At 38.3% G+C, this 27,249-nt stretch overlaps 1 protein-coding gene across 6 annotated transcripts in view; it reads right to left on the reverse strand.

Moving 5' to 3' along the window:
* Positions 1–27,249, reverse strand: part of sntg2 (syntrophin, gamma 2) — a 99,632-nt gene that overhangs the window by 68,651 nt on the left and 3,732 nt on the right. For 3 of the 6 annotated variants that reach the window (XM_038729370.1, XM_038729367.1, XM_038729372.1), the window contains exons 2-4: positions 3,082–3,219; positions 2,910–2,985; positions 2,704–2,757 (exon numbers count right to left, since the gene is read on the reverse strand). In XM_038729370.1, the coding sequence (XP_038585298.1) occupies positions 2,704–2,757; positions 2,910–2,985; positions 3,082–3,219 (268 nt within the window). Of the gene's footprint in view, positions 1–2,699; positions 2,758–2,909; positions 2,986–3,081; positions 3,220–27,249 lie in introns of all 6 variants that reach the window. The other 3 variants (XM_038729371.1, XM_038729368.1, XM_038729369.1) reach the window with 2 other exon arrangements.

Here is a 27,249-nt window from a genome sequence, read left to right on the forward strand (position 1 = left end):
TCATGGGGAAGACCGCTGACTTGACAGCTGCCCAAAAGACGACCATTGACATCTTGCACAAGGAGGGCAAGACACAAAAGGTCATTGCTAAAGAGGCTGGCTGTTCACAGAGCTCTGTGTCCAAGCACATTAACAGAGAGGCGAAGGGAAGGAAAAGATGTGGTAGAAAAAAGTGTACAAGCAATAGGGATAACCGCACCCTGGAGAGGATTGTGAAACAAAACCCATTCAAAAATGTGGACTGCAGCTGGAGTCAGTGCTTCAAGAACCACCACGCACAGACGTATGCAAGACATGGGTTTCAGCTGTCGCATTCCTTGTGTCAAGTCACTCTTGAACAAGACACCGTGTCAAAGGCGTCTCGCCTGGGCTAAAGACAAAAAGGACTGGACTGCTGCTGAGCGGTCCAAAGTTATGTTCTCTGATAAAAGTAAATTTTACATTTCCTTTGGAAATCAAGGTCCCAGAGTCTGGAGGAAGAGAGGAGAGGCACAGAATCCACGTTGCTTGAAGTCCAGCGTAAAGTTTCCACAGTCAGTAATGGTTTGGGGTGCCGTGTCATCTGCTGGTGTTGGTCCAATGTGTTTTCTGAGGTCTGAGGTGAGCACTTCATGCTTCCTGCTGCTGACCAACTTTATGGAGATGCAGATTTCATTTTCCAACAGGACTTGGCACCTGCACACAGTGCTAAAGCTACCAGTACCTGGTTTAAGGACCATGGTATCCCTGTTCTTAATTGGCCAGCAAACTCGCCTGACTTTAACCCTATAGAAAATCTATGGGGTATTGTGAAGAGGAATATGCGATACGCCAGACCCAACAACGCAGAAGAGCTGAAGGCCACTATCAGAGCAACCTGAACATTTCTAAAAATCCTTTTTTTGCATTGGTCTTAAGTAATATTCTAATTTTCGGAGATACTGAATTTGGGATTTTCATTAGTTGTCAGTTTTATCATACAGTTGTCAGTTTAATCATCACAATTAAATGAAATAAACATTTGAAATCAGTCTGTGTGTAATGAAAGAATATAATATTCAAGTTTCACTTTTTGAATGGAATTACTGAAATAAAATCAACTTTTTGATGATATTCTAATTTTATGACCAGCACCTGTACATGGAGTGGCTTCTCCAGGATACAAATGGTAATATTGTTCACAGGCCTTTTTCTTATATCCGCTGGTTGGGTCTCGTCTCAGTGTCTCAAATGTGTTTGTTTCCATGAGTAGGCATGCAACGATTATAGATTTTGTTGGTACGATTATTGTCAGAGGAATAATCACAGTTTCACGATTATTATGCATTCATTAATTTAACTTTATTAATTTAATTTTTAATATTTAATTACATTAAGAATCAAATGTCAATAATACTGACAAATTTTAACTTTATTTATCCCCCAGGGGAAATAAACTGAACCGTTATTGTCATCAACTCTCATCCATACAAATGAGTTTCAGTGAAAATGATGAAATTGAGAACCTCTCTCATGCAGTGTTATTAATGACTGAAATGCAGGTAATTGGTAGTCCTGGAAGTTAGCGCTCCTGATGTTTTGTTAGTGTTTTATACCTGGCATATTAACATACAAAGCCTAAGATTTTCTCAACACAGACAGGAGGAGGCAACAGGATGTAATGTTAAATGTTCAGTGACTGAAGGTCTTGAGAGGATTACATTCTGTCTTCCATAAAGATCTTTCCAGAAAATAAGTGATATGCGCTGTGCTGGAAGCTGGCTTCAGCGCCCAAGTTCTTTTTAATTCTGTTATTATGTATTACCTTTACTTGGGCGTGCAAAGCTGGGTGGTGATCCTGCAGGTGCTGCATCAAATTTGATGTAGGTATTCACACTTTTATCCAAAGCGACTTACATTTGCTAAGTATGTCATTTTGTGTAACTTTTTGTTTTCGTTTTGTGCAAGTTGCAACAGTTCCTTTTCCTGCAACAGAAACCCTCGGAGACCTTAGGATTAATTAACTGTGACGTTTTAAAGCCGTGCTTTAAAAGTGAAATCTGGTAATCACTGCATCCCTAATCCATGAGTAGTGTGTTGACATGGGCCTGGTAGTCCGCTGTGTTCAGGACCACCTTACATCTTCCTTTATCAGCAGGTAGGAGAGTGATGTTTTGGTCCTGTTCAGTGATGTCCCAGCAGTCAGTCAGAATTGAAGAAGTCTCTTGGATGAGGGACGAAACGTTATCTAGTGTCTTCAACTAAGTCCAGTTGACCTTAATTTTACCCTTCCCTGGATAACTATGATCTGGATGACAGAGAACCATCACAGCCATCATAAAGAGTACTGCTTAGCCAACTTATAACAGAAACTCTGTGTTACAATCTTGGGTTTTAAAGAAATGAGTATTTACCAGGAAAGGAGGATCAAATGGAAGACGCTTTTGAATTGCATTATGGGAAAAGTAGGCTCTGCTGCTCTGATTTTAGACCGTTCAGTCCCTCACAAATTTCCCCACCTTGCAATGCAACAATAAATCACTGGAGTTCCCCTTTCAGGTTAAGACATGATTGTTATTAAAATTCTCATCTCAACTTCTTGGAAAGAAAGCAAAATTACACGTTAAAAATGATTGACCATTACTGTTTTGACAAGTTTTCTCTTTGATTTTCTCTTTAATATCACATTGAAAACCATTTCTAAATCTACATTGCTGTAATAAAAAAAAATACGTTCTTACCTACTTGATCTTTGAAAATCTTTGAAATAACCACAGGCACGTTGTGCTCTGCACCTCCCTGTAAACCAGGAGAGAAAGATGGGAGTGATTATTGAGTTTCAGTAAAAATCTGCTGCCAGAACTGTTTTCTCACACAAACAGTCATCTCTGCAACTCAAAGCCTTTTCATTTCCACTTTAGTCTATCTATAATCAAAACTTATCTGCTTACTTTGATGCTTAAGCCCAGACCGCCAGTTGCCTGTCTTCGTAGTACAACAGTTCTGTGCTTTAGAAAGTGGGAGTTTCTTATTGGCAAAAAGATATTGTGAACATTGAAATAGTATTCTGAAGTTATGCGGCACAAATTACATTGCAAGTCTCAAGCCCTCAGGCGCACTTACATTTACTTGGGATTCACTTCCACTTGTGCAAACCACATCCAGCTTCTGTATGGTTAATACCTCTTTGGTCAATTTCAGGCAGACGTCATAGGTATTGTTGGTCTCCTCATTGTACAGCAAAGCAATTCCAGATTTTGTCTGTTGGAATTGAGAAGAGCATTGACATTTTGCCAACTAGAGCAATTATGTACACAATGAACATTTTAATCCTCTTTTCTCAGTGTGTCATTTGTGCACCCCATTCTATTGGTCTGGTCTTTTGGGTTAATTGGTTTTGTCTGATGTTGTGACGGTGTGAACCTTTGTGTAACGAAAAAAAAAAAAGGATTGCAAGGATGCATTTTTTAAATTTCATAATTTCACTTTACAAAAAAAAGGGATACATGAAAGTTGAGGAAAATTTTGAGGGCAGAAATGACTCAGATAAAATACATTTTTTTAAAAACAGCACAGATATCACACTATGACGATCTTTGAGTATGTGAAGATTCCACAAATACCTGTAAACATAGCACAGTGCAGTTTATTCCCACCCTCGAATTTTATGAATTATTCTCTGACTTTAGGTTTGCAGATAGTGACTGAGCAGTGAGACCAAACAACCAAACCTTGAGCAGCTCTAATGAATTAGAAATAGCCTGAAATTTTGTCTTGATACTAAGTGAATAACTGCCAAATTAAGTTTTTTTTAAGTTCTACAATGCTGTTAGTCTAAATTCACATAGTATATAGCTCAGTGGTTCCTAACCTTTTTTAGTCTGATGTACCAGGCACACTTTTGATGAGCTCAAGTATCCTTATCATTGACCATATTCTTTAACCTGCAATGGTGATATCTTAGTGAAGTGTACATTTGTTAAGGTTAACTTGGCTTGACAAAGTTTGTATTTGTACTATTAACACTTCCATTTTCTGTTCTTTGCTCACTTTTCACACTCAAGTCACAGCATGTGGTCTTCATGTGTTGCCGATTTATCGGCCGGCCAATATTATCAGCTGATATGAGCTAATTGCACTTATTTGTCATCAGCCGTTTATAACGGCAGATATATGACTTTAAAAAGAAACAGTCAGATCCTTCAGTCATGTCATGGGTGTTGCATAGTTTGCCCACCAGAGGGTGACCAGCTGCAGCTCCCCTGTTAACAACACTGCCTCCCCACAAAAACCACATAAAGAAAAAAAAAAACAAAAAAAACAATCAGCTGACCAGAGTTTACCTGAGTTTACAGCAGCATTTAGAAACAGCAGAGGGCTGTGTTAGCGGTTGGTCAGTCTTTTGTCAAGTTAATTACGTGACTTAAATAATTATAATAAAAACAGACCCAGTCACTTCTCCTCTCCTGAAAACATTCATGACTTGCTAACCCTCCCGTTTTTCACCGCACTCCCCCGGCTTCCTAGCAGCTCACAGCAGGTCAATGTCACGGTAGCTGGGTGTTGGAAGCTGCTGGCAGACGTAACTGTAGATTTATTCGTCACTTCTAAATATTCTCTAAAATCACTTAACGTTACAGCAGCTAACGCTGCCCATTGCTAAATTAGCCACAAAGCTAATGCCATGTTTATCAGTGGAGGAGCGCCAACGTCGTAATGAGCCGTTAAACTATAGTTTGACCTATTTTAACTGTGAGCTGCCTGTCTGCAGTTAGTTTGCCTGAAATTATTAAACCAGAGTGGACATGTAAATAAACGTGAGCTGAACGAGAAAATAACACGACTTCCTGTAGCTGAGGTTATTTTTGTGACGTTGTAGATGTGAAAAGCTGTCAGAGCCGTAACATATGGATTATTTTACAAGTCGATTAATCTAACGACTAATTTTGTTTATTCTAAAGAAAGAAAAGTTGCCCATTACTTGATTAACATACCAATTTATCCAAAATAAATATCAAAAACATGTCTAATCAAAAAATCTATATTTTATTCAATCATACTGATGAAGCACATTAGAATAATGACAATAGCAGCAAATCTTAAAATGAATCAAATTTCCACTTCACTGATGTGTTGTGATAACAATAACAGACATTAATTGGGCTACTTTACTAAAAACTTTAAATGTTTCTGACATGGATTCATTTTAATATTAAGGAATGCAGTATGACAATCAAATGCATTTCTGAATCAGTGAACACCTGAAAGGACTCACAGACTGTCCAGACAGTCACAGATTGTCTGTAATTAGATTCAGCTGTTTTCTCACTCATACGTAGCCGTTAAATAAACAGAAAATATGAAACAGCCGGTCGTTACATGACTCGCGCTGTGACGTTACGTTAGCATGACAGCAGCGGGGCAGAAATGACTTAACATGAAGGCAATGAAGAAATACTACATGTCCTCGTGCTGATAATGTGCCGTGCTTGTGTGGCGACAGAAAGTAAACACGATTTGCGATGCTGCTGTCTAGACAAAGTGCTCTGGGATACTTTCGTTTAACGTGTTCCTGCTTCACGTATTCGTGGACAGCAGTTGTGCTGCAGTGACGCTAGCAGTTCACAGAGCTCACCGAGCAGCACGTTGTTGAGTGTCTGTCTGAAATACTCCAAACTTTAGACGGTCGAAGGCGCGGTCTTGTAGCTGGAGCTTGCCCGGGATAATCCCAAACTGGATGCAGCGTCGCGTCGACGAATCGCCCCAGCCCTACTCTGGTTATAGTTATAACGTTAGTTAAATGAAATCTCAAAGTTCCAGGTCCTCCTTGTAGAGAGTCATGTTGATGCATTCAACAGCAGCTCACTGTATCATAGACGGCATGATTTAGACAGATGAGAAATGGTTTCTTGTAGCTTTGGTTAGAAGAGTGCTGGTAAAGGGATAAACTAGATGTGAATATGCTACATTGAAATTATGGCAGATTATGTGTAAAGTGAAATGCACATGCTTATTCTCTCTCACTGTCTCCGTTTACAGATGACTGAAAAAGTTGCACATTCCAGCAACAAATATTTATTGATTTGCAATTGTTTACATGTTCACTTTTTGAGACTGTTTTTATTAACATAATCCATTTAGGTTTTATAGCCCACATACATACATACCAGCTTTCAGTATCGGCCTGTTCTAAGTGTAGTTTATACAATAAAGGGGTCTACTATCCAAATCATTCTCTAAATCTAAATATCGGCACATAAATCGGCTCTTTTTCACTTTAATATCGGCATCGGCCCTCAAAAACCCATATCGGTCGGGCTCTAGTTAATATACCTCAGAAACACAAATGGTTTTAACCAAATCATTATTTCTATTTTTAGCCATGCTAGCAGTGTATATGGATAACCATAGCATTATGTACAGTAGTCATGTTCCCAATGGGATGTTTCAACCATTAGGTTGACATTTTTGGTTTTTAAGTAAATTGTTAAAGTGAATTGTTTAGACAAGTGGATGGAAAGCCATGAAATTTTCTCCATACATTAATGCCCCACACCCCCCAACCACCCTCTGAAATTTTAACTGGTATACTTGCAATTCTAAAGACATTCCCTTTGGCCTCAGCTGTACTTTGTGTTTAGAGCTAATTAGCAAATGTTAGCATGCTAACAAGCTAAATTGAGATGGTGAACATTGTAAATATTATACCTGTTAAACATCAGGATGTTAGCACAGTCATTATGAGCATGATAGCACGCTCACATTAGCATTTAGATCAAAGCACAGCTGTGCCTAAGTATAGACTCACAGAGCAGCTATTGTGGCTGTAGACTCTCACTCTTGTTTCAAATTGGCTGAGCTATTCAACAATCTTTCCACCCATCCCCTGGTAACTGCAGAGGGACCTTCTGGGATACCAGTTCCCCCTGATTGGGAAAAGGTTAGTATTAAAAGGTAGCCTGGCCCTTTCTGGTTTAAGCTTGTAAAATGAAGTCAGCATTAAACGTTGCTAGGCTCCATACACAATGAAGCTTGATGTGTCATTTTGTTCTAACCTCTAATAGTAGCTGCTCTAATCTATATAATTTTGAAAATGGCTGAACACAGCAGTGAGATGCATAATTGCCTCAAGCTTTGTCCTGATGCGATCTGTAATGTACCACACAGACAAACAAAGTCCCCTCCCCAAACCACTCCCCTGTTGTATTGGTCCATGTTTGAAAATGCTGTATTGAAGTGGTGAGTTACATTAATTTCCCAAGCTTCATCAAAATCCAGCCACAAGAGTCAATACGATTGATGGATGATCTGACATATTAACAAATGAAAGGACAATAGCCCATGTTTGATGGAGAAACAGGTGCCACAAACTGAAATGACTTGACTGTGAATAAAATAAACTCCCTAATATAAGGAGTGGAAACATAAAAAAGAACACAAAACACTGTAGTCTAATACAAACAATAGCCTCAAACGTTACTATAGACCTGAATCAGCATGTTGTTGACACACCCATCAGAAATTATTAACATTGTAAGCTTCACAAAACGTGATTTATTGCAATTTGTTTCTCTTGTGTTTCAGTTAGTGTGTCCACCCTACTTTCATTTGATACTGTGGCAGCTTTTACTCACTAGGAATCTCTTTTGGCTCAAGTATGATCAAATACCTCCTACGACACGGTTGATAATAAGCAGTAGAGTACCATACCATTTTAACCCTTTTTCAATATGTCTCACGAAGCATTTTCATGGTTTTTCAAGACATTAAAAGCCCTGCTGAGGAAAAAAAGATCAAGACTTAATGCTAATAGTCCATGATCAAAAGCCCTAGATAAAGGCTTGAATATCACAATATTACACACAAAAAGAAATCACCCTAATTTCACGAGGACAATGTTTTCTATCATATATAAAAATTAACAACGAAAGCTTCATTACAATTACATTTTTGGCATTTACGTCAAAGATTTTCAGAGCTTTTTTTAAACATTATTTGTGGACAAACATTTTCAATGACAGTGTTTGTCCCTGCAGGTTTTTTATTACATGATTATTTGAAAAACCCCACAGACCATTGAATGTTTGGCCTTGTTACAGACAAAGTGACACACAGGTGAAAATGGCAATTAAAGTTTAATTTCCCACACCTGTGGCTTTGTAAATTGCAATTAGTGTCTGTTTATTAATAGTCAGTGACTTTGTTAGCTCTCACGTGGATGCACTGAGGAGGCTCAACAGTGAGCCATGGGGAGCAGGAAAGAATTGTCAAGAGACCTGCGTAACAAGGTATTGGAACTTTATAAAAGGATATAAAAAGTTATCCAAAGCTTGAAAATGCCAGTCAGTGCTGTTCAATCACTTATTAAGAAGTGGAAAATTCAGGGATCTCTCGATACCAAGCCAAGGCCAGGTAGACCAAGATACATTTCAGTCAAAAATGCGAGAAGAATTATTCGGGACGCAAAGAAAACCCACCAGTAACGTCAGGAGAAATACAGTCTGCACTGAAAAAAGATGGTGCGGTTGTTGCAAAGAGCACAGTACAACGGTACTTGAACAAAAATGAGCGACATGGACGAGTTGCCAGAAAGAAGCCTTTACTGCGCCAATGCCACAAAAAAGCCAGGTTACAATATTCCCGACAACATACCTTGACACCCCTCACAGCTTCTGGCACACTGTGAATCCCATAAGAAATAAAAGACATGTATTTTGCCTGTTCAGTCATGTTTTCTTTACACATGGCGCATACATTAACAGTTCTCCAAGGGTACGCAAACGTTTGAGCACAACTGTATAATAAAATACTTCACAAGAAAGGGGGAATTATAACAATGAAAGAAAACTTTCTTGTGCTAAAATTAAGACTAAATGCTTAATAATAATACTACAACTCTAAAAGCAGGGCAAGGTAAGACTGTCATCAGTAAAAGTAGAACAAAAAAGTTAGCAGTTTGTTGCTCTGCCGTTCTTTTGCACAGAATATCAAGCTTTCAGCAGAATAGCAGAAGACTGACCTTTTCATGGATTATGTACTCTTGAGGGGCGAGAGTGGGTGAAAAAGGGTGACAATCAGTATGTGAGTGAGGTCAACCAATTCTTAAAGAGACTTTAGAATGAAAGTCTTGCCCTGTTTCTGCCAAAGAAGAGATCATAAATTAAGGCTTGTGGTTGGAGCTTTGTAGAAATATGGCTGCTGGGTAGCACAGTGCTACAATGAGGGGAAACAAAACAAGTCTAAAGGTCTGATGCCACATAAAGGCAGGATAAATCAGTCTCACTGACTACCTGTAATGAGAGAGGAAATCAGTTTCTCCTCCTATTACTTTCTACTTTGTCACTGCCTAACCTCTTAGATAACTTTCTGACGTAGCTGTTATTTATTCTCGTCTTCTGGCTTGTCAACAGTAAATCTCATATGACATTCATACGGAAACACTTGCAAAGCCATAAACCTTACATAATACTGTTGAAGAGGCTGACTGCACAAAACATCTTTTGTTCCTTAATTTTCTGATATTTGGAAGCAAAAGCTACAAAGAGAATGAGAAACTAGTTTGTTAGTTTACACTAACTCCGTAAGATTGCAAGAAAATCAGCCATTTTACAATTAAACTTATTATAATTACATTTTGCTAAGAAATCATTATGATGGTGTTTACTTTGTCTGATTTGTCTTTATTTTCAAAACAGTCATTAAAATTGTATTTATTTTCCTACATCAGAGTTGATGAAGACTGACAATATCAATCAGTATCAATGCTGTGTGGGTGGGCACTAAAAGGCAAGGTAAGTTTATTTGGATAGCACATTTCAACAACTAGGCAATTAAAAGTGCTTTACATGAAACATCAAAGCCACATAGGGAAGTATAATTTTATCATTTTTAAAAAAAGCTAAGTAGAAAAATAAAACATAGAATAAAACAGGACAGTAAAACTTACAGTGCAGTGTAAAATCTTAATCAAAAACCTTAGATTTGATTTAAAAAGGCAGCAGTAAAAAAGTATTCAGTGAGTATTCTTGATTTCAGAGATCATATTATGCTTTTGGCATCAAAAAGATTATGTTCTTAGCGGATATTGAGCCCCAACTGTGATTTGAACACTCTCTACATTATTCTGTGTAATGATTTGAATCACAACATAACTTGGTGTGCTGAGGCCACAGGACTGCTCATTGCTGTTTTTACAGACTGGACATTTGCCAATCACCACAGCTGGACTCAAAAGAGTGACAGCTACTGCTAGCTAGACCCTCTCTATTTTTTATAGCTAATGCGGGATAAACACAGCGACGAGTGAAGGGGAGCTTCCAATAACTTGATATCGTATAAAACCACGAGTACCAACTTCTCATTTGATCACCATCATTGCTTGTGGGTGGGTACAAAAAGCTTACTCAACACAGCAGTTCTGTCATTATGTCAACAACTTAAACCAGAGAGGAAGCTGAGTCCATCCAAAGCATGACAGCATGAAGCAGATTTGTGGTAGACTGGAGATTAGAGGTCGCCATCTTGGCTACATAGCGGAAGGAGTGGGACCACCAATCTATTTTCAAAGTTGTGAAAATGGCAGCAGAGGAAGCAAATCAACATTTATAGGCTAAATACAGTCTGCCATGTTCTGTTTGGTAGAGCAACAGATGTTGACAAAGCTTCTCCTAACAAGGCTGGCTCTCAGATGTTAGTCACCTCAGCCATGGAAACCCTTATTTGGCTTCATGAATGAGACACATCACTGTACTGACAGGAAGAGTTTGAATTCCCTATTTAAAGACCTAAAATGGTTCATTTATTGTTTGGTTACATTTTTGTTTGGATTTTGATGTAGTATAGGGTGTTGTGTATGGTGATTATGGAGCAGTTACATATTTTCAATAATTTAGTGATGGAGCCTTCAAGAAAGAAATCCATACTGGGGGAAAATGTGCAGGAAGTGGGAACTGATGTCCCCAAAAAAAGTACCAGCTCTTGGACTTGGACCCGATTGTTCATGTGTGACTGTGTGCAGGTATGTGGGACCATAAAAAATATTCTAGTAACCATGGTGCTGTCTTGCAACCTGATCTCATTTGTGTAGGTTGAAAACAATAGGGGGGATAAAAGACTCCTTGTGGGACACCTCTACATAAAAACAATCACACACTGGTTGCATATTCTCAAAAGGCAGTCTGTCAAAGTGGGGAAAAAAATAAATAAAAACACCTTCAACATTCAAATGAGAGAGAGAGAGAGAGCGCGAGAGAGAGAGAGAGAGCGCAAAACTGAGTTAAAATCTTATGACAGCAAATCATATTCATCATGCTGACTGTGGTCAAACTGTGTCCTCTTTTCCTTTAAAACCCTACAGCCAAACTGTGAGGGGTGAAGCTGACAACCTAATGCAATCCAGGATAACAGCTCTGCAATCTACCCTGTTTTAATTCAAGTCATGTGAATGTTTGAGGCCGCAGTTGTTTGTAATGTGTAAATGAATCATCTCTTGTAAAATCAGATCGGTTTGTTAGAAACAAAAGTGAAAGCAAACAATAAGTACAGTAGACAAAAACTTACATAAAAAAAAACAGTTGAAAACTACAGTGTCAGAAGAGCCTCACATCAGAAATCTTTACAGGTCCACTTGATTCCTCCTTTCTGAGACCTCAGGACCCAAACTTGGGATGGTACAGTCGTTGTCTAATATCTCAGTGGACGCATTTTCAGTTCTCATCATGGGTTGGGTCATAATCTGGCATAATAATAATGTGTTTTTTGGAGGCAGATGGAGAGTGTGCACTGAAGTGCACGAAAAATGACAGGTATTACTACTCTTCTCAACGGCAGCTGCTCATTAATCGGTGACGTATCACGCTGCTTCCAATGTCACTGTGTTCCTTCTATTACTTCTGTAAGTCTCATGTCTTGCAGAGGAAGTCCAGAGTCAATACCTGTGTCAAGGCCACGTCTCAAGATTAGTCCAAGTCCTGAACGAATCCTAAATAAGTCATTATGCACCTTTAAATTTAATGTAATTTTAAAAAAATATATAAAGAGTAACATATATTTGCTTGATCAGTCGTGCAGTCTGTGTCCACACAGGATGTGTTCATGCACAGTGTTGAGTGAAGGTCAACTATGTACAGCGGGGAGAACAAGTATTTGATACACAGCTGATTATGCAGGTTTTCCTACTTACAAAGCATGTAGGGGTCTGTAATTTTTATCATAGGTACACTTCAACTGTGAGAGACGGAATCTAAAACTAAAATCCAGAAAATCACATTGTATGATTTTTAAATAATTAATTTGCATTTTATTGCATGATACAAGTATTTGATACATCAGAAAAGCAGAACTTAATGTGTGGTACAGAAACCTTTGTTTGCAATTACAGAGATCATACGTTTCCTGTAGTTCTTGACCAGGTTTGCATACACTGCAAGATCTCGCGATACATGGCCCCATCCTTCCTCCCCTCAATACGGTGCAGTCTTCCTGTCCCCTTTGCAGAAAAGCATCCCCAAAGAATGATGTTTCCATGCTTCACGGTTAGGATGGTGTTGTTGGAGTTGTACTCATCCTTCTTCTTCCTCCAAACACAGCGGGTGGAGTTTAGACCATAAAGCTCTATTTTTGTCTCAGACCACATGACCTACTCCCATTCCTCCTCTGGATCATCCAGATGGTCATTGGCAAACTTCAGACGGGCCTGGACATGCGCTGGCTTGAGCAGGGGGACCTTGCGTGCGCTGCAGGATTTTAATGCATGACGGCGTAGTGTGTTACTAATGGTTTTCTTTGAGACTGCGGTCCCAGCTCTCTTCAGGTCATTGACCAGGTCCTGCCGTGTAGTTCTGGGCTGATTCCTCACCTTCCTCATGATCATTGATGCCCCACGAGGTGAGATCTTGCATGGAGCCCCAGACCGAGGGAGATTCACCGTCATATTGAACTTCTTCCATTTTCTAATAATTGCGCCAACAGTTGTTGCCTTCTCACCAAGCTGCTTGCCTATTGTCCTGTAGCCCATCCCAGCCTTGTGCACATCCCTGATGTCCTTACACAGCTCTCTGGTCTTGGCCATTGTGGAGAGGATGGAGTCTGTTTGATTCAGTGTGTGGACAGGTGTCTTTTATACAGGTAAAGAGTTCAAACAGGTGCAGTTCAGGGGCGGCTTGTTCATTAGGGCGACGCACCACCAAGCTGGGAAAGGCAGTGGATTTTTTACAACTCTCTGCTTACCTTATTAGTCTTGTGTAATGTGTGTAACTTAAAGACTGAAAATAAATACTATTTTTTTGTTTGATCCACCTTCATATACAGCATATGTGACATTACAACATAACTGTAGCCTATTACTTGAGACGGGTCCCTTAGCTGCAATGCAAGATTAACTGCAAATAATTTTATTCATTGCACATTATCAGCCTAGTGCCACTGCGCTTTATTCTGGATTTGTTGTTCCTAAATAAAATGTTTGTTACAGCTAAATCAGATGATTGTGAGAGTCATTCTTTTATCATTATTGCTAAAGTAGTTGCCTTTACATCCAAAAGGTCTAAAGATCTGTTGATCTTAACTGTGGACTGTTCATTCATTGTAGACATTGACAATGAACTTCAGGATGTAGCTGTTCACAAATACTGTACAGTATGTAGCCTAAGGAACAATCCTTGTGTTATAGCTGACTTAGACCATTGAACTGGTCACCTTAGCCATCATCGCAACAGTTGCCCCCCCGAGAGATTTGGCAGGAGCCGCCACTGGTGCAGTTAATACAGGTAATGAGTGGAAAACAGTAGGGCTTCTTAAAGAAAAACTAACAGGTCTGTGAGAGACGGAATTCTTACTGGTTGGTAGGTGATCAAATACTTATGTCATTTTTAAATATTGTTTTAGCATTTAAAAGCAAAAATTTGGAGCTGTGCTTTGTCTTTTATTTCTTGAATTAGATCAAATCTAGTTTTGAATCTGTTATTGAATCCATTTGTCTCGAGTTCTTAACATTTGTAACAAAAGTTTAAAATAAAACCCAAATATTTCATTAAGATCTATACTTTTTGTTGGCTGAGAAAGCAGAAGCACTTCAGTTTTGAGTGGCAAAAAATGAAGTGCACACCTATTAAGCTGTGAATCAGGATCTCAAGCATCAACTTAATAGATAATTGGTGTTGTTGAACCACAAAAACATAACAACCACTTAGAGTGGTAGAGGACAGTGATGCTTCTTTTACCTCCTTTTAACATTAGCAATATGCAACAACTGATGTAATCTGCCAAAAAGCCCTTATTGGCAAGTCAAGACCAGGCTCCTATCTGAATGAATGGGGAGAGAGCCAGAACTGCACTTTTACTGGTCACTGGGACATAAAAACTACATGAATAGAATCACCACTAAAATCTAATAAAAACTGCTGAAAAAGTTTGACAACTTTGCCCCAAAATAAGGTTTAAAAAACGTTTTTTTCCAACCGGCTATACTTCTACTACACATGCGTCACTACTACCACGCATGTGCAGTAGACGAAGAACAGACCCTTACATCAGTCGAAACACATGATTGGCTGAAATATGTTTTCCGCTTTGGCTATTAAAAGCAGACCATTGGCTTTCTGGCGGGCTTTGGCATTACCGGCTTCCCCCATAGAGTTGCAAAAAAAAAGATTTAGGCAAGGTGTTCAGGACAAAAATTTAAAACATCTGTCAAGTTTCCTCTCCAAGACTTACATAAGTTTGTGATCCTGTTTGGTTTGTAAGGTCACCCAATCCTCAGTTATCTGTACACATTATAGACAGTACCAATGGTGCCAGAGGGTAAACATGTATAGTTAGTTATGTTGGGGGGGGTATCTTCACACACAGTAGGTGAGCAAACTCAAACAGAGATCACTTCAGTCAGACGCATTGCAAGATCTGTTGATATGTGCAATTCACTCCAAGTCAGGGATATCAGATATGAACAACTGCAAGCACAAAAGATCTACATTTAATAATGTCAACTTTATTAAATGTAAAAGGGCAATTGACGACCCTGATGTTCCTATGGCCAATTTACAGAGATAAAACTAATAAATAAACTTATAAAACTATTAAGTATAATAGACAAATACATCTCAGCAGGGGCCGCTGAATGAGTTAAAGGACAGACACACTCGCTGCAGAGGTTTCTGCTGTCACAGTTTTTGTTGACATTTGAAGCTCCTAAACATAACTTGGTTCACACTCTCGGTCCCCAATGAACTGGAGTGCAATTTGACCTGACAGTTGGTGATTAGCCAGATTTGCCACACTGGCTAGAGGAGTGATTATAACCGTGTCACCAGTGGAGATCACACCAAGGCTGCGCCTGAGGAGAGGCAGAGTTTACGTCTTTAAGTTGATTCGATGATTTTATTTGCATTACTAAATGAGAGACCAAGCACACACAGTGAAGATTTAATAAAAGCTTAACATCCTAATCCTGGGGTCTCATTACGTTGCGTACGTAATGCGTCCATAATAGGGCTGGAAAAGTGCATATGCCACTTCCCAAGCAAAGGTTGTGATCTCTAAAAAACAAACTTGACGGTTGAATGTGCGGTCCTGTAAGTAAACTCTGAACCATGCGTACACACATAAACTGGAGAAATGAGAAACGGCGACTCACATGGCAGAAGGATGAAACTGTTGGAAATGAATAGACCTACTATTGTGTAAAATAAATCGAAATATTACCTCTGAGTTTTGTAGGCTAAAGCCCTTCTGAATAAACAAACACCTGTTTGACTGACTTTCCCTGAAGTGCGCAAGACCCCCCCCACACACATAATTTAAGATAATTTGCAGCGCACACAACAAGATCCAGATTTAGGATAATAAACACAGAGATATCTGTTTCTGCAAAAGAACGCCTCAAATATGCTGTACAGTTTAATCAGGAATCATATTAATTAATAGGCTACTTGCATGCAGTGCTATTCATTCACATAAATAAGGTGAACAGGAGGACAAATTACATTTAAATTGTCCCAGAGCAGCACAGCAGCCCCAGACAGCGACACTCACAGCTCTCCTGTTGCTACAGCTAACATCAGAACAACAGCATGTCTTGGTGAACTATAAAGTAAGCTGTATGTCCGTGGGCAAATCATTTAATGTTACCTGACTGACATACACATCATGGTTGGAACTGCTGGATCATGTTATGTAGCTCATCCTTTATATTTAACGCAAGTTCTACTCCGCAACACCAGTACGTGTGGAAGAACGGACGAAATTTGTTAGTTTCAAGTTGGATATTTGTTTTATGTTGGACATTCAATACATGTCAAATTTCAACGTAAAGCTGACTTCACCGCGGTGCATAGTTCCTTTCCCTCACCAAAATATTACAGTAAAGTGTGCAATTTGCGACACAACGAAATAAACAATAGAGCATAATTGTAAACGATGGACGTTTTTCTATCGTCAAACGATAGATATCGTAATATCACACAGCCTTAAAAGACACGGTGGATATTATACAAGCACAGACCAACTAGAATGACAGTGTACACACTAGGGGTGTAACGGTACACAAAAATCACGGTTTGGTATGTACCTCAGTTTTGAAGTCACGGTTCAGTTTATTTTTGGTACAGTAAGGGAAAAAAAATGCAAACATTAAATTGCTGGTTATTTATTATGAACTTTAATAATTAAAATTAGTTTACAATTTTTTAAACAAACTTTAAAATTAAACATAAAATATATAAAAGAGAACAAGAAATAAAATACACAAGTTCCCCATTAAATAACTCAAAACAATATTACATATAATAAAATATAAAAAAATATAAATAACTATGGATTATAGTCATTATAGTCAATATTATTCCGCTTCTTATTTTATACAGTCTATGAACATTATCAATCCCAGCTTGAAGGCCTGCTCCGATAAAATGCCGAAGGGCGTTTACACTACGCTCATTTTTTTTTTTTTTTCTCTTGTTGCAGTGACGTTCTCATTCGTGTGATACCATTAGTGAATAAGCAAGTTTGACGTGTTGCTAGAAACATGCCACATCACTATTGAGGATTGTCGGCCCACTGCTTTTGTCTTACCAACTTGTCTTTGTCCATTGTTGCATTTCAATAGGAAACTTAAGTGTTAATTATGGGGCGGCTGTGGCTCAGGGGGTAGAGTGGGTTTTCCGTTAAAGATCGGTTCAATCCCCGGCTCCTCCAGGCTGCATGTCGAAGTGTCCTTGGGCAAGATACTGAACTCCGAATTGCCCCTGGTGGTTATTCCAGTGTATAAATGTGTATGAATGCTGAATGCAATGTAGTGTAAAAGCGCTTTTAGTGGTCGCAAAGACTAAAAAGGCGCTATACAAATACAGAGCATTTACATATTCCCAAACAGGAGACCTTAAAAATAAGGCAATAATATAATAATAATAATAATAATAATAAGGGAGGGTCTTCAAGCTCTGGCTTCGACGCTCAAGTCGCTAGCTAGCGAGAGGCTGGGCTAAAGCAATCTGGTCCGCCACTTAATATGTTTGCGTGGAAAGTTGGAATTGACGTATTTTCCCCACACACAAAACAAGCCTAATAATTTGCGTTAAAGATTGCATTCAATGCATATTTGCACCGTTCCGAAAGCCCTGTACCGAAATGGTCCAGTACGAATACATGCACTACACCCCTAGTACACACTAGTGCAGATGTTATTCGTCAGCATCAGGTTGGTGTTTTGTTTTGAAAGGCAACGTCATTTACAAGCCTCCTCCACATGCGGTGCATCTGCTGCTGTTAATAGAATCGCGGGTGGAAAAGTCCAGAAGATGGGTTCTGTGTCTTTTCTGCAAATTTATAAAACGTACTGCTGATGGAGAACGTCAACAGAACAGACACAAGCCATGTCTCCATCAACATTTTTTTATGCGCATTTTGAAGTATCGCAGTAGAAAAGGTTGATGGAATTTTGCAAAAAGGTTTTCACACTCGCTTGAGGTGGTTTTTGCCTTTAATTAATGTGCTAAATGGGAGATGGAAACACTTTTGCCGAATAAGTTCTGACGCAGAAAACTTACGTAACTCACGTCTGATCTGCTGTCGGTGTCTTGCCGGTGTTAAGCCGCGCTATAACATTGTTTGTGGGGTTCATCAATGGTGATAAATTATTCGAAGTATATGTTTTATGAACGTTTAGAATGGTTAATATTTTATTACACTTAGAAGTACCATTCCTTGACATTCAGCAGAAATAAGTGGTGATAAAACACATTTGGCGGCCGCCACCACCCAAGTTGTCATTCTTTGCGAAACACAGAATATTCATTTGCAAAATGAAGAAGATGCCAGGCTCGCTTTGTATAGCTGTAGTCATGATGTTACCAACTGTGCATACTACAGTCACCATGACAAAAGGATATTTGCTCAGTTTCCATAAGAGATCTCGGTTTTTACACAATACTGTTCGTTGCACACTGTTTTTCATTTTATTGAAAAAGGGCTGGGCAATAAATCAATAATGATAATTATCACAATAACAATATCAACAAATGTTTAAATAATAATAATGTTAAAATATATCGTCAGTAAATGTTTGATTAAATTCATCTGAATCACGAATGAATCAGCACTTAATATCTATCGAGATATTTATTTTGTTGAGGAAAAGGGACTGAAAAAGATTTACTAATCATATTTTTTTAAAAAAGACTTTCTCATAATTGTTTTGAATGTTCTGCCTCAGATTTGTTAAGTGATCCACTGTTTGGCATCAAGTGTGTGTTCTGACCATAAAGAATAGTAGAAAGCCACACAATTAACAATCTGGTTTCTTCAATTTCACTCGAGCAAAAATCATCCTTTAAACTTGAAAGAAATAATAATTTAACATTTATTGTGATAATTATCGATATCCAGTGGTATGAAATGTTTATTGTTCATGGTAACATTTTTGGTCATATTGCCCAGCCCTACTAGTGCCAAGTGGAGCAATTTAGCAATTCAGAGGTGATAGAAATAAACAGGAAACTATTCTGCCCCCAAACCAGTGCGTTCTGGACTTTCTCACTTAGTTTCAATATAGTAACTTTTAATGAAAACCAACGACAGTGTTCTTGAGCGGAAAAGGGCATGTTGAGCAATGAAGAATTTCCTGGGACCATGGTTGATTACAACTTCTTAGACTGGTAGCCCTGACTGGAATATAATTAACACAGGCTACTGGCCTCGGCGCTGTAATTTACGTCGTCTGCGGCTGACCAGATTTCATGGAATATCTATCATGTATCTGTTTAAAGCAGAAAACAGAGAGAGGGCTGCTTTTCTGCTAGAGCAAACAGCACAAGCACCAACAGTCTTTTTACAAAAGGAAGCAACAAACAAGGTTCAACAGAAGTGTCACGATTTTAAGGAACACTAGCACCTCTAAATTGTGTGAGACAGCGGCTGCACAACTGTCTCAACCATCATCTCTCAACTGTTTATAATGTTTGTACCAAGGTATCACAGTTGTGGCTCCAATGGGAGGGGGTAAAGTACACTTTTCAGAGTTGAAAGAAGTGAATCACAGTGAGATTTTACTTGGTTTAGCACAACTGAAGTGGAAAAAAAAAAAAATCACTGTATATGCTCAGTGGACCATAAGTACCAGGATGCTTTTTGTTCTTGCTAAAAAATTGCTGTTCAGAGCCAATCTTATCAGCTTTTTAAATAAGTTTTCAGTAAGAAATGAAGCACTACTATCAGGACTGCAGCATTAATAGACCAAAGTACGTTTTCCCTTTAGAGCTAAAACATTTCCACAGCCAGAAGAAACAGATACCTTCACAAGGTCCTGCATCATTTCCTAATCTTCTTTCTTCAGTCCCAGGTAACCAACATTATAAATAACTAAACCTAAAGATTCAGCTTTTGTTACCTGAGGAGGCAGAAACGGTTTCTAGTGGCAGCCTAATTAATGTTCACGACCTGTAGCTACAATCTGTAAATGATACGAGAAGCATGTAACACATTCAAATACCAGGTGTAGCCTCATGACTTTGCACACCTTATTTGTCACAAAGTATTTCTCCCAGTGGAGATCCGAATGGATAACTACTGAGTCGATAAGCTCAAAATATTGACATGTTATGCCCACAAGTTTAACTTTGAGATTCTCCTGCATCTGTTTTTCTCTTGCCTCTGTACGAAATGTAAATCGTGTCCCGTAAGCACATGTGGGCTGTGTAACTTTAGATTGTGTGTAATATAAACTTATTTAATCCTTAATTCATTTACCAGCACGCTGTCGGTGGTTTTGCACTACAAACCTACACACAGGGATACCTTGTGAGTCCGAGCGCCCCGGGTACTGGGTTGCACACCATTGCATTATTATCTACAGGATCTTGCCTTTGAAATTCAGATTTTATACTAGGCGAGGATGAAATTCTTTTTCTTTATATTATTTCAATTTACTCTGGAATAGTAACAGAAATATATAAATTTACTTACAATGGATTATACTCCTTAGCTCCTTTTAGAAGAGACCAGAAATATACATAGATACAAATCTGTCGAAAGCCAAACGTTTCAGTTTAGTCATTAAGGAGTTAAAGATAATTAGACTAATTATTGGATTTAATAGTCTGTATATTGCTGTATACATTTATGCAAAACTAATAACATACAGTGATCTAACAGACCATGGATTTCCTGCATATCTTAGTAACCCAGACATTTCTTCCTCCGTGATCTCTCCTTCCTGATGTGAAGATAGTTGACATCTCAGTTCGCTTTGGCTGCAGTAGAAGAAAACTTTCCAGACACTGATAACCTTGAAAAGCGCCACAACTGACAACTGACAAGTGACACACACACACACACACACACAGTACTGATACAAATATAGCCAGCAGCCTGAGCCTACTTACACACAATATCCAGACGCACACGCTTTTTTTTGTCCAGATCAAATCACATAAATGCCTCATCAAACCAGTCCATACTGTACAAAATAAGTGAAAAAGTGGAATGCAGCATTTTTGCCTTAATCCACTTACAGCCGTCTCTAGGGAATCACACTTTAGTTCCATCAGTTTGGTTTAACATTGTAAAACCTCTCATCATTGATTTCATACAGTTTCAGCCATGATACCTAAGTTTTGAATGGTGGTACTGTCTCTGGCCCACTTTATGCAAAAACACCTTGAACACTCAAAATCAGTTAGAATGTGTTGCATACACCAACACAAGTGTGAATACTAATAACTCATAGTTTAAGATAATGATGGTCAGTCTCTTTGTGGTCAATTAATAAGCTTAAAAGGCAGACCTTTCCCCAGCAGCAGCACAACAACATGTCTTTAGGTATGAAATGGATAAGAAATACTGGATGGTGTTGGCAGGTGTCACAATTACCTTTTGTCAAGCTGAGCACTTTCATTCTTCATCTTTAAAATCAGAACCGAGATTCAGAACAGAAGATGAAAAGCAAAACCCAGCACTCTCTCCAGCTTATCCTCTTTTTCTTTAGGTCAATTAAAACTCCAGGGCTGTGTCGGAGGTGAAATAGCGATGGATGCACAGTTATACAGTTACACAAGGACGTCAATTTATCATCTAAATTTGTCTGGGAACTATTTTAAGAAATGTTCTTTTTATTATTAAATCATCCTAGAAATCCAAGCAGAGAGCTACAATTTGGAGCGAATTGTTATTGTAAGTATTTGCTGTATGTACAAGAACTATCAGAAAAAGATGGATAAGGGGCATATTCTCTTTTATTTGCAAAAGTTACTTTGCAGACAAGTCTGGTTTCCACAGTAAAAGTGCAAGCATATATATTTTGCAAACTGAGAGCTTGCAATTTTGCCAATATGCACATTTCATAAATGGCAAACAAGCACGTTTTAGAAATTCTGCCCAACTGTGGCAAAGTTACTTCTTGTTTGCAAATACCAACACGGAATGTTGCCTGCCAGCTTTAAATTTAAAAAAAAAAGTTAAAAATATTAATGGATTTTCCAAAAATCCATTAAAAGCAGCCCAGAGATACAGCTGCACTGATGAACATAATCCATCACTTTAAATGAGACAACTCTGGTTATTTCACCAAACATGACTTTGCCACACGGCTAAATGCCACATTTAGTGGAGCTATTCTCCTCACTTCTTTCCAACAGGAGACAGGAAAAGGCAGCAAAACCTTATCTGAAAAACTGTCTTCACATTAAGTTGCTGCGGAACAGACCTACTTTAAATGCAATAACTATTCTGAAGTTGTGTTTTTATAAATCTTTAAAAGGAAAAGTCCCCAGTCATTTAATTTGCTGTGATGGATTAGATTCATCAGTGCAGCAGCATGTCACCACAAGCTGTTTTTAATGTATTTTTGAAAACAGCAGGAGCTTATGACTCAGACATGCTGAGTAAACCTGCAGCAGCTTCTGACTGGTACAGTAAATACTCAGAGCGTGACTCTTCACAGACTTGCATTTGCAACTACAAAGCGTTTCACAAGAAAAGTCCTTCGTTACATATATTGTGAAAATATTGCTAAACAGTAGGATATTTGGATGCCGTCATGTTCTTATGGATTCTTTAGCATTTAGGCAACTATTTACTTTCTATTGGTTTAACAGGCCTGTCTGTCTACAGAGATCACTCTTGTGAGTTTTCAAATCTTTATTTTACATTTTACTCCAAGTACAGTACTATTCAAAACACATGTTAACATTCACTTTCCTGCTGAGATTGAAATGAGAAGATCGATACCACTCTAATGTCTGTATGCTAAATACTGTATGAAGCTACAGCCAGCAGCCGGTTAGCTAAGATTAGCACAAAGACTGGAAACAAGGGGAAACAGCTAGCCTAGCTCTGTCCAAAGGCCACAATCTGCCTACTAGCACACCAAAGACATTTAACATTGTATTTCCTGTTTGTTTAATTTGTACTGAAACCGAACAACACATCGTGGTTATGTGATGGCCAGTTGCAGTGAATTTCTCATGTAATACTGCAGCTGCTAAGAATATGAAAATGCTGTTTAATATGTTCACCAACAGCTGAGCTTGGGGGCTTAGGTGGTTACCAACCAGGACAGCATTGCTGGTATTTTTCTGTGTGTGTGTGTGTGTGTGTGTGTGTGTTCATGGCAAAATGTGGTCCTGGTGACACCTACTGTAGGCAGAAGTACAAGAGAAGCGCTTTTGAGTGTTTCGGCAGGTGTTTATATTCCTGTCTGAACTTCAAAATGTTGACGGGCGTCGCAGCTGGTGTGATCCGATCGCACTGATGGTCTCGAGCTGTTTAATGCTTCTGTGTCACAAATCCTGGTTTAAATGACTATGTAGGTAAATTGCCTTATATGCGTTAGTAAATCATTTCCCTATGAATCAATAAATCCACTGTATGCAGTACCAGGCTGTATATCAACATCCTGGAAGGTCAATAAACTGCAGCAATGGATTGAGCAATCCTCAAGCAATGCATAGAACTCACAGAAATGTGTTATTATATCTTCCACAATCATCCTTGTTCAATCTTCCACTCAGAGTGGCACCGTGGGGAATCAAATCCACTTGATGCATTTCCTCTCTATTGTATATACATTGTTTGAATAGGCTTGTCTCGCAGAGCTTTACTGCTCAAATAACAGCACGACCGCCTGCGTGATAGACAGTTTCCCCAGATCCGTCTAACATGTGGGAGATTATCGCACGTGGTTTTCTAGGAAAGACAAACAACTAGATGAAGGAAATTAGTCCAACTAGTCTGCCATGTACATTTTTTTATATAATGCATGTGTTGTTTTTTTTCTGAACAATGCAGTAAAAATTACAAGTTGGGTACGAATGGGGATTGGGTCTTCTAATGTTGGCACTGTGGGAGGAGTAATGTGGGGTGAATGTGGGTTCTGAGGACCTAATCTGGGACTGAATATTTTCGATGTCTATATTCCAGTGTCAAGGACAAATCTTGCAAAAAACAACTATTGCTTTTAGTTTATTTTTCAAGTGCAGCTGTCTGAAGTGCTAAGAAAAGTGTCCACAACAATCCACTGTCAGCTGGTAAAGGGACATGGTAGATTTCTTTAAATCCCACTTGGAAATTAATGGGGACATTAAAAAGGCATAAGTTTCCTGCCTTGAATCTAAATAAAAATGATAATGAAACACTGTTGGCATTAATAATGCAGAGGACGAGTTTCCTTTTATTTGCTAGGGAAACATTTCAAGAAAGGTTCTAAACTGACAGAGCAACTTGTTTTGATGCATCAGGATTTATGACACTACATATTCTCTTGACATTTTAAAAATTAAAACACCATCTAATTAAGACTTTAATTACTGCCTGGTTTTGTAGTTGGATAATGGAATATGACTGTGCATAATACTGTATTATATATGTATCTTTGCACTTCCTACAGGGACTAATTATAAGCCTTAAAAAAAAAAAAAAAAGACTAATTTATGATATAACACCGGAGTCTGCCCTTTGGCCCATTTCACAACTCTCAAGGGTTCCTCAAGTTCCTGCTATTGGTTGATAGGCCATAAGGAGATTCATGTTAAACTGTGAAGCCATCTGACATTATATATATATATATGAGGAGGAAATGCTTGGAGGAGTCAAACAACATGCGCCACATGCATTCTTACTCTAAGGTCATTAAATTACACCATTCAATTTGAAGAGCCTGACTCCACTGATAGTGGGGAAATTGAATATTGTTCAGGCAATGAAACAGACTAAATATAACATTTTTTAAGAAAGTGAATTTCAGTTTTACAATATAAGGTCTGATTGCTTTGTGTCCTTTGCAATTACCTGAGTAGCTCTGGGAAAATGAAAAATTAAAGAGAATACATGTTCATGCTCCAACAGGAGTGATTTGGTTAAAATATGATTGACTTCCTGAATACAAAAGCATCGACTTTCACACTCCGCTGGGGTATAATTATGCTTCTGCAGCTCCTGCCAAGAGAAACCCTCAGGCGTGTGACCACAGGGGGCTGGAAATTTAACATGACATGCATGTCACTTATTTTTCATGCCTTCAGAAAAGGAACAAGTCATGGTTTGATTGTCTGATAACCATATTGCATATTGCACCCTCTATTTAATCCCATTTGTAGTGATCCGAGTTTTGGGTTGTCCTTGCTGCTTGTTGCCTCTGCAAAGGTTATATTGACCAACAAGTCAATATCACCAACAGTCACTGCAATCTTGTCAGGCTGTGTGTGAATAATTATTCTCTCACTGTAAATATTTTAGTGTCATTACTGTTTAGCATATTTGCTCACATTGTGTTGACAGAGGAAGCTGTCATGCTTACTTCTCAGGAGAACTGGCAATGAGCGCCTGCACATGAGAAATTGTTACATATGCAACACATGGTTTAAGAGCAGGATGACTGATGGCCAATACATAATCCTGATATCAAACCAAAGTATGTAAGTAAGTCATGTATAATTCCATTATTCCATGCAGAGTCCAATCTAATATACATGGTTATCTTAGCCAGTGATCTGTTATTTTAGACTCATGAAATAGAAAAGTCGTTGGGTTATGGTGTAGATTTAAGAATGTGGCTGGTGTTTAAGGAAGAACGGGGTACTTTTTGTCAGAAGTGATGTGAATATATATTTAAATCTAGCCACTAATGGTTTTAGATTAGATTTGCGTTCATTTAGGATTGGGGAAACATGCTAACATTTAGAAAGGCCGCTGAGGACTGAGGACATTTAGGGCTCAAAAACTAACTTTTTCCACCACCTTCCCAAAACTCACAAGGGGTAGCGCTAACTATTGTTGTCACAATTCTGACTTCAATACAATACATTGAAAAATATCTATCTTTTATATATTAAATATCTATCTTTTATACCGTTTTATACCTTTTATACCGTTTTTGATGCAATTGAGGAACACTGACAACACCTTGATTAAATAACAATTTAATTACAAAATTATTATCTAATCAACTTTTCTCAGAAACTATGTTAATAGTACTGTGTGTTATTTAGGCCATTTAAATTTTTGCTAAAGTCCGTTTTATTTTTATCCCAAATTCATTGTTTTGTTTTAATTTTTCTGAATTCTGTGTTTTATAATTTAAGCATATTTGTCATCAGAAAGAGTGTGTAAACATATGGTGGATGAATACAAAAAAACTTTTATCAATATCAATGAATTTGATGTGTCAAACCAAATGAGTATGAAGAAATATTCAAATGTAGGCCTATGTTCAATTATTAATGGGCGTAATTCACAATGACTGAACTGTCCCCTATAAAGTAAGTTTTTCCTTGATTACTGATCATTTCTTCCCACAGATCTTCTGCGTGTCCACCCTCGATGAAACACCGACACAGAGAGCAGAGGAGAGATGCAGGGTGCTCATAAATAAAAACTGAAAACATACCACTGCCAGACAAACTACATTGTTATGTTTGTTTGGTTTAAGTGCTGTGAAAAAGATGCTTATAACGCTAGAGAAACCCTGATTTTGATTAATTGCAACCACATTTTGGCAGATTGAGATATTCCACGCTTAACAGCTGATTCCATTTTTATTATCAAATTCTGCAATTTCATCCGCATTTACTACATCGCGAAAAATCATTGGGCCCTAGTAAAGCAGAACAACATCACTTAATTTACTTCTGATCTTAGTCAAAGTATTTTCCTATCAACTTAAACTCAGCTGTCTGATATTCCTCAGGTCTAATAGCTCTGACGGGGATTAGCTTAGTTTTGAGAATTACAAACGTCTGTTGGGCCAACAACAACAAGACAACTTGCTTATTAAAAATTTGTTTAATGGGCCATCTTGTTAAGTACTTCAGTGATGCTGAAGTTGTCTTCAACCTCTCTTCTTTATATGTTCTTTATAGAGGTCTGTGCGTCAGTCCTGCAGGTGCTTTGTTAAATTGGTTATTTTAGCACCTTTCTTTAGCACTGCTCTGTACCATCACTTGCGTATGGCTTGCTTGTATCATGCCAGCATCCAATCACAAGTCACAAGTACTAGCCAATCACATTAGGGAGGAACTTGTCAAAAATGCAGGGGAAAACAATTACGTTCATCACCTGGAGCGAATGAGATCAGTTTTTTTTTTTTTTAAGTTTTGACAACACTAACGCTAACATTGTTCCACAGCAGCCAGACTGACAAAGCTGCCTGCAGATTTGTCTGCAGACATTTTTTGAATATATTGGCCTTGTGAGTGCAGGTATCAGCTGATGCAGATTATCTAAAAATGACATGAGCCCAAATAATCAGCCAACCGATTAATCTCAAATCATAAATAGGTCCCTCAAATCTGTTTTGAATGATCTAAT

The sequence above is a fragment of the Micropterus salmoides genome, unplaced genomic scaffold (assembly GCF_014851395.1).
Source record: "Micropterus salmoides isolate LMB-PRFRI ecotype aquatic unplaced genomic scaffold, ASM1485139v1 Ms_hic_scaffold_19, whole genome shotgun sequence".
Classification (NCBI taxonomy): domain Eukaryota; kingdom Metazoa; phylum Chordata; class Actinopteri; order Centrarchiformes; family Centrarchidae; genus Micropterus; species Micropterus salmoides.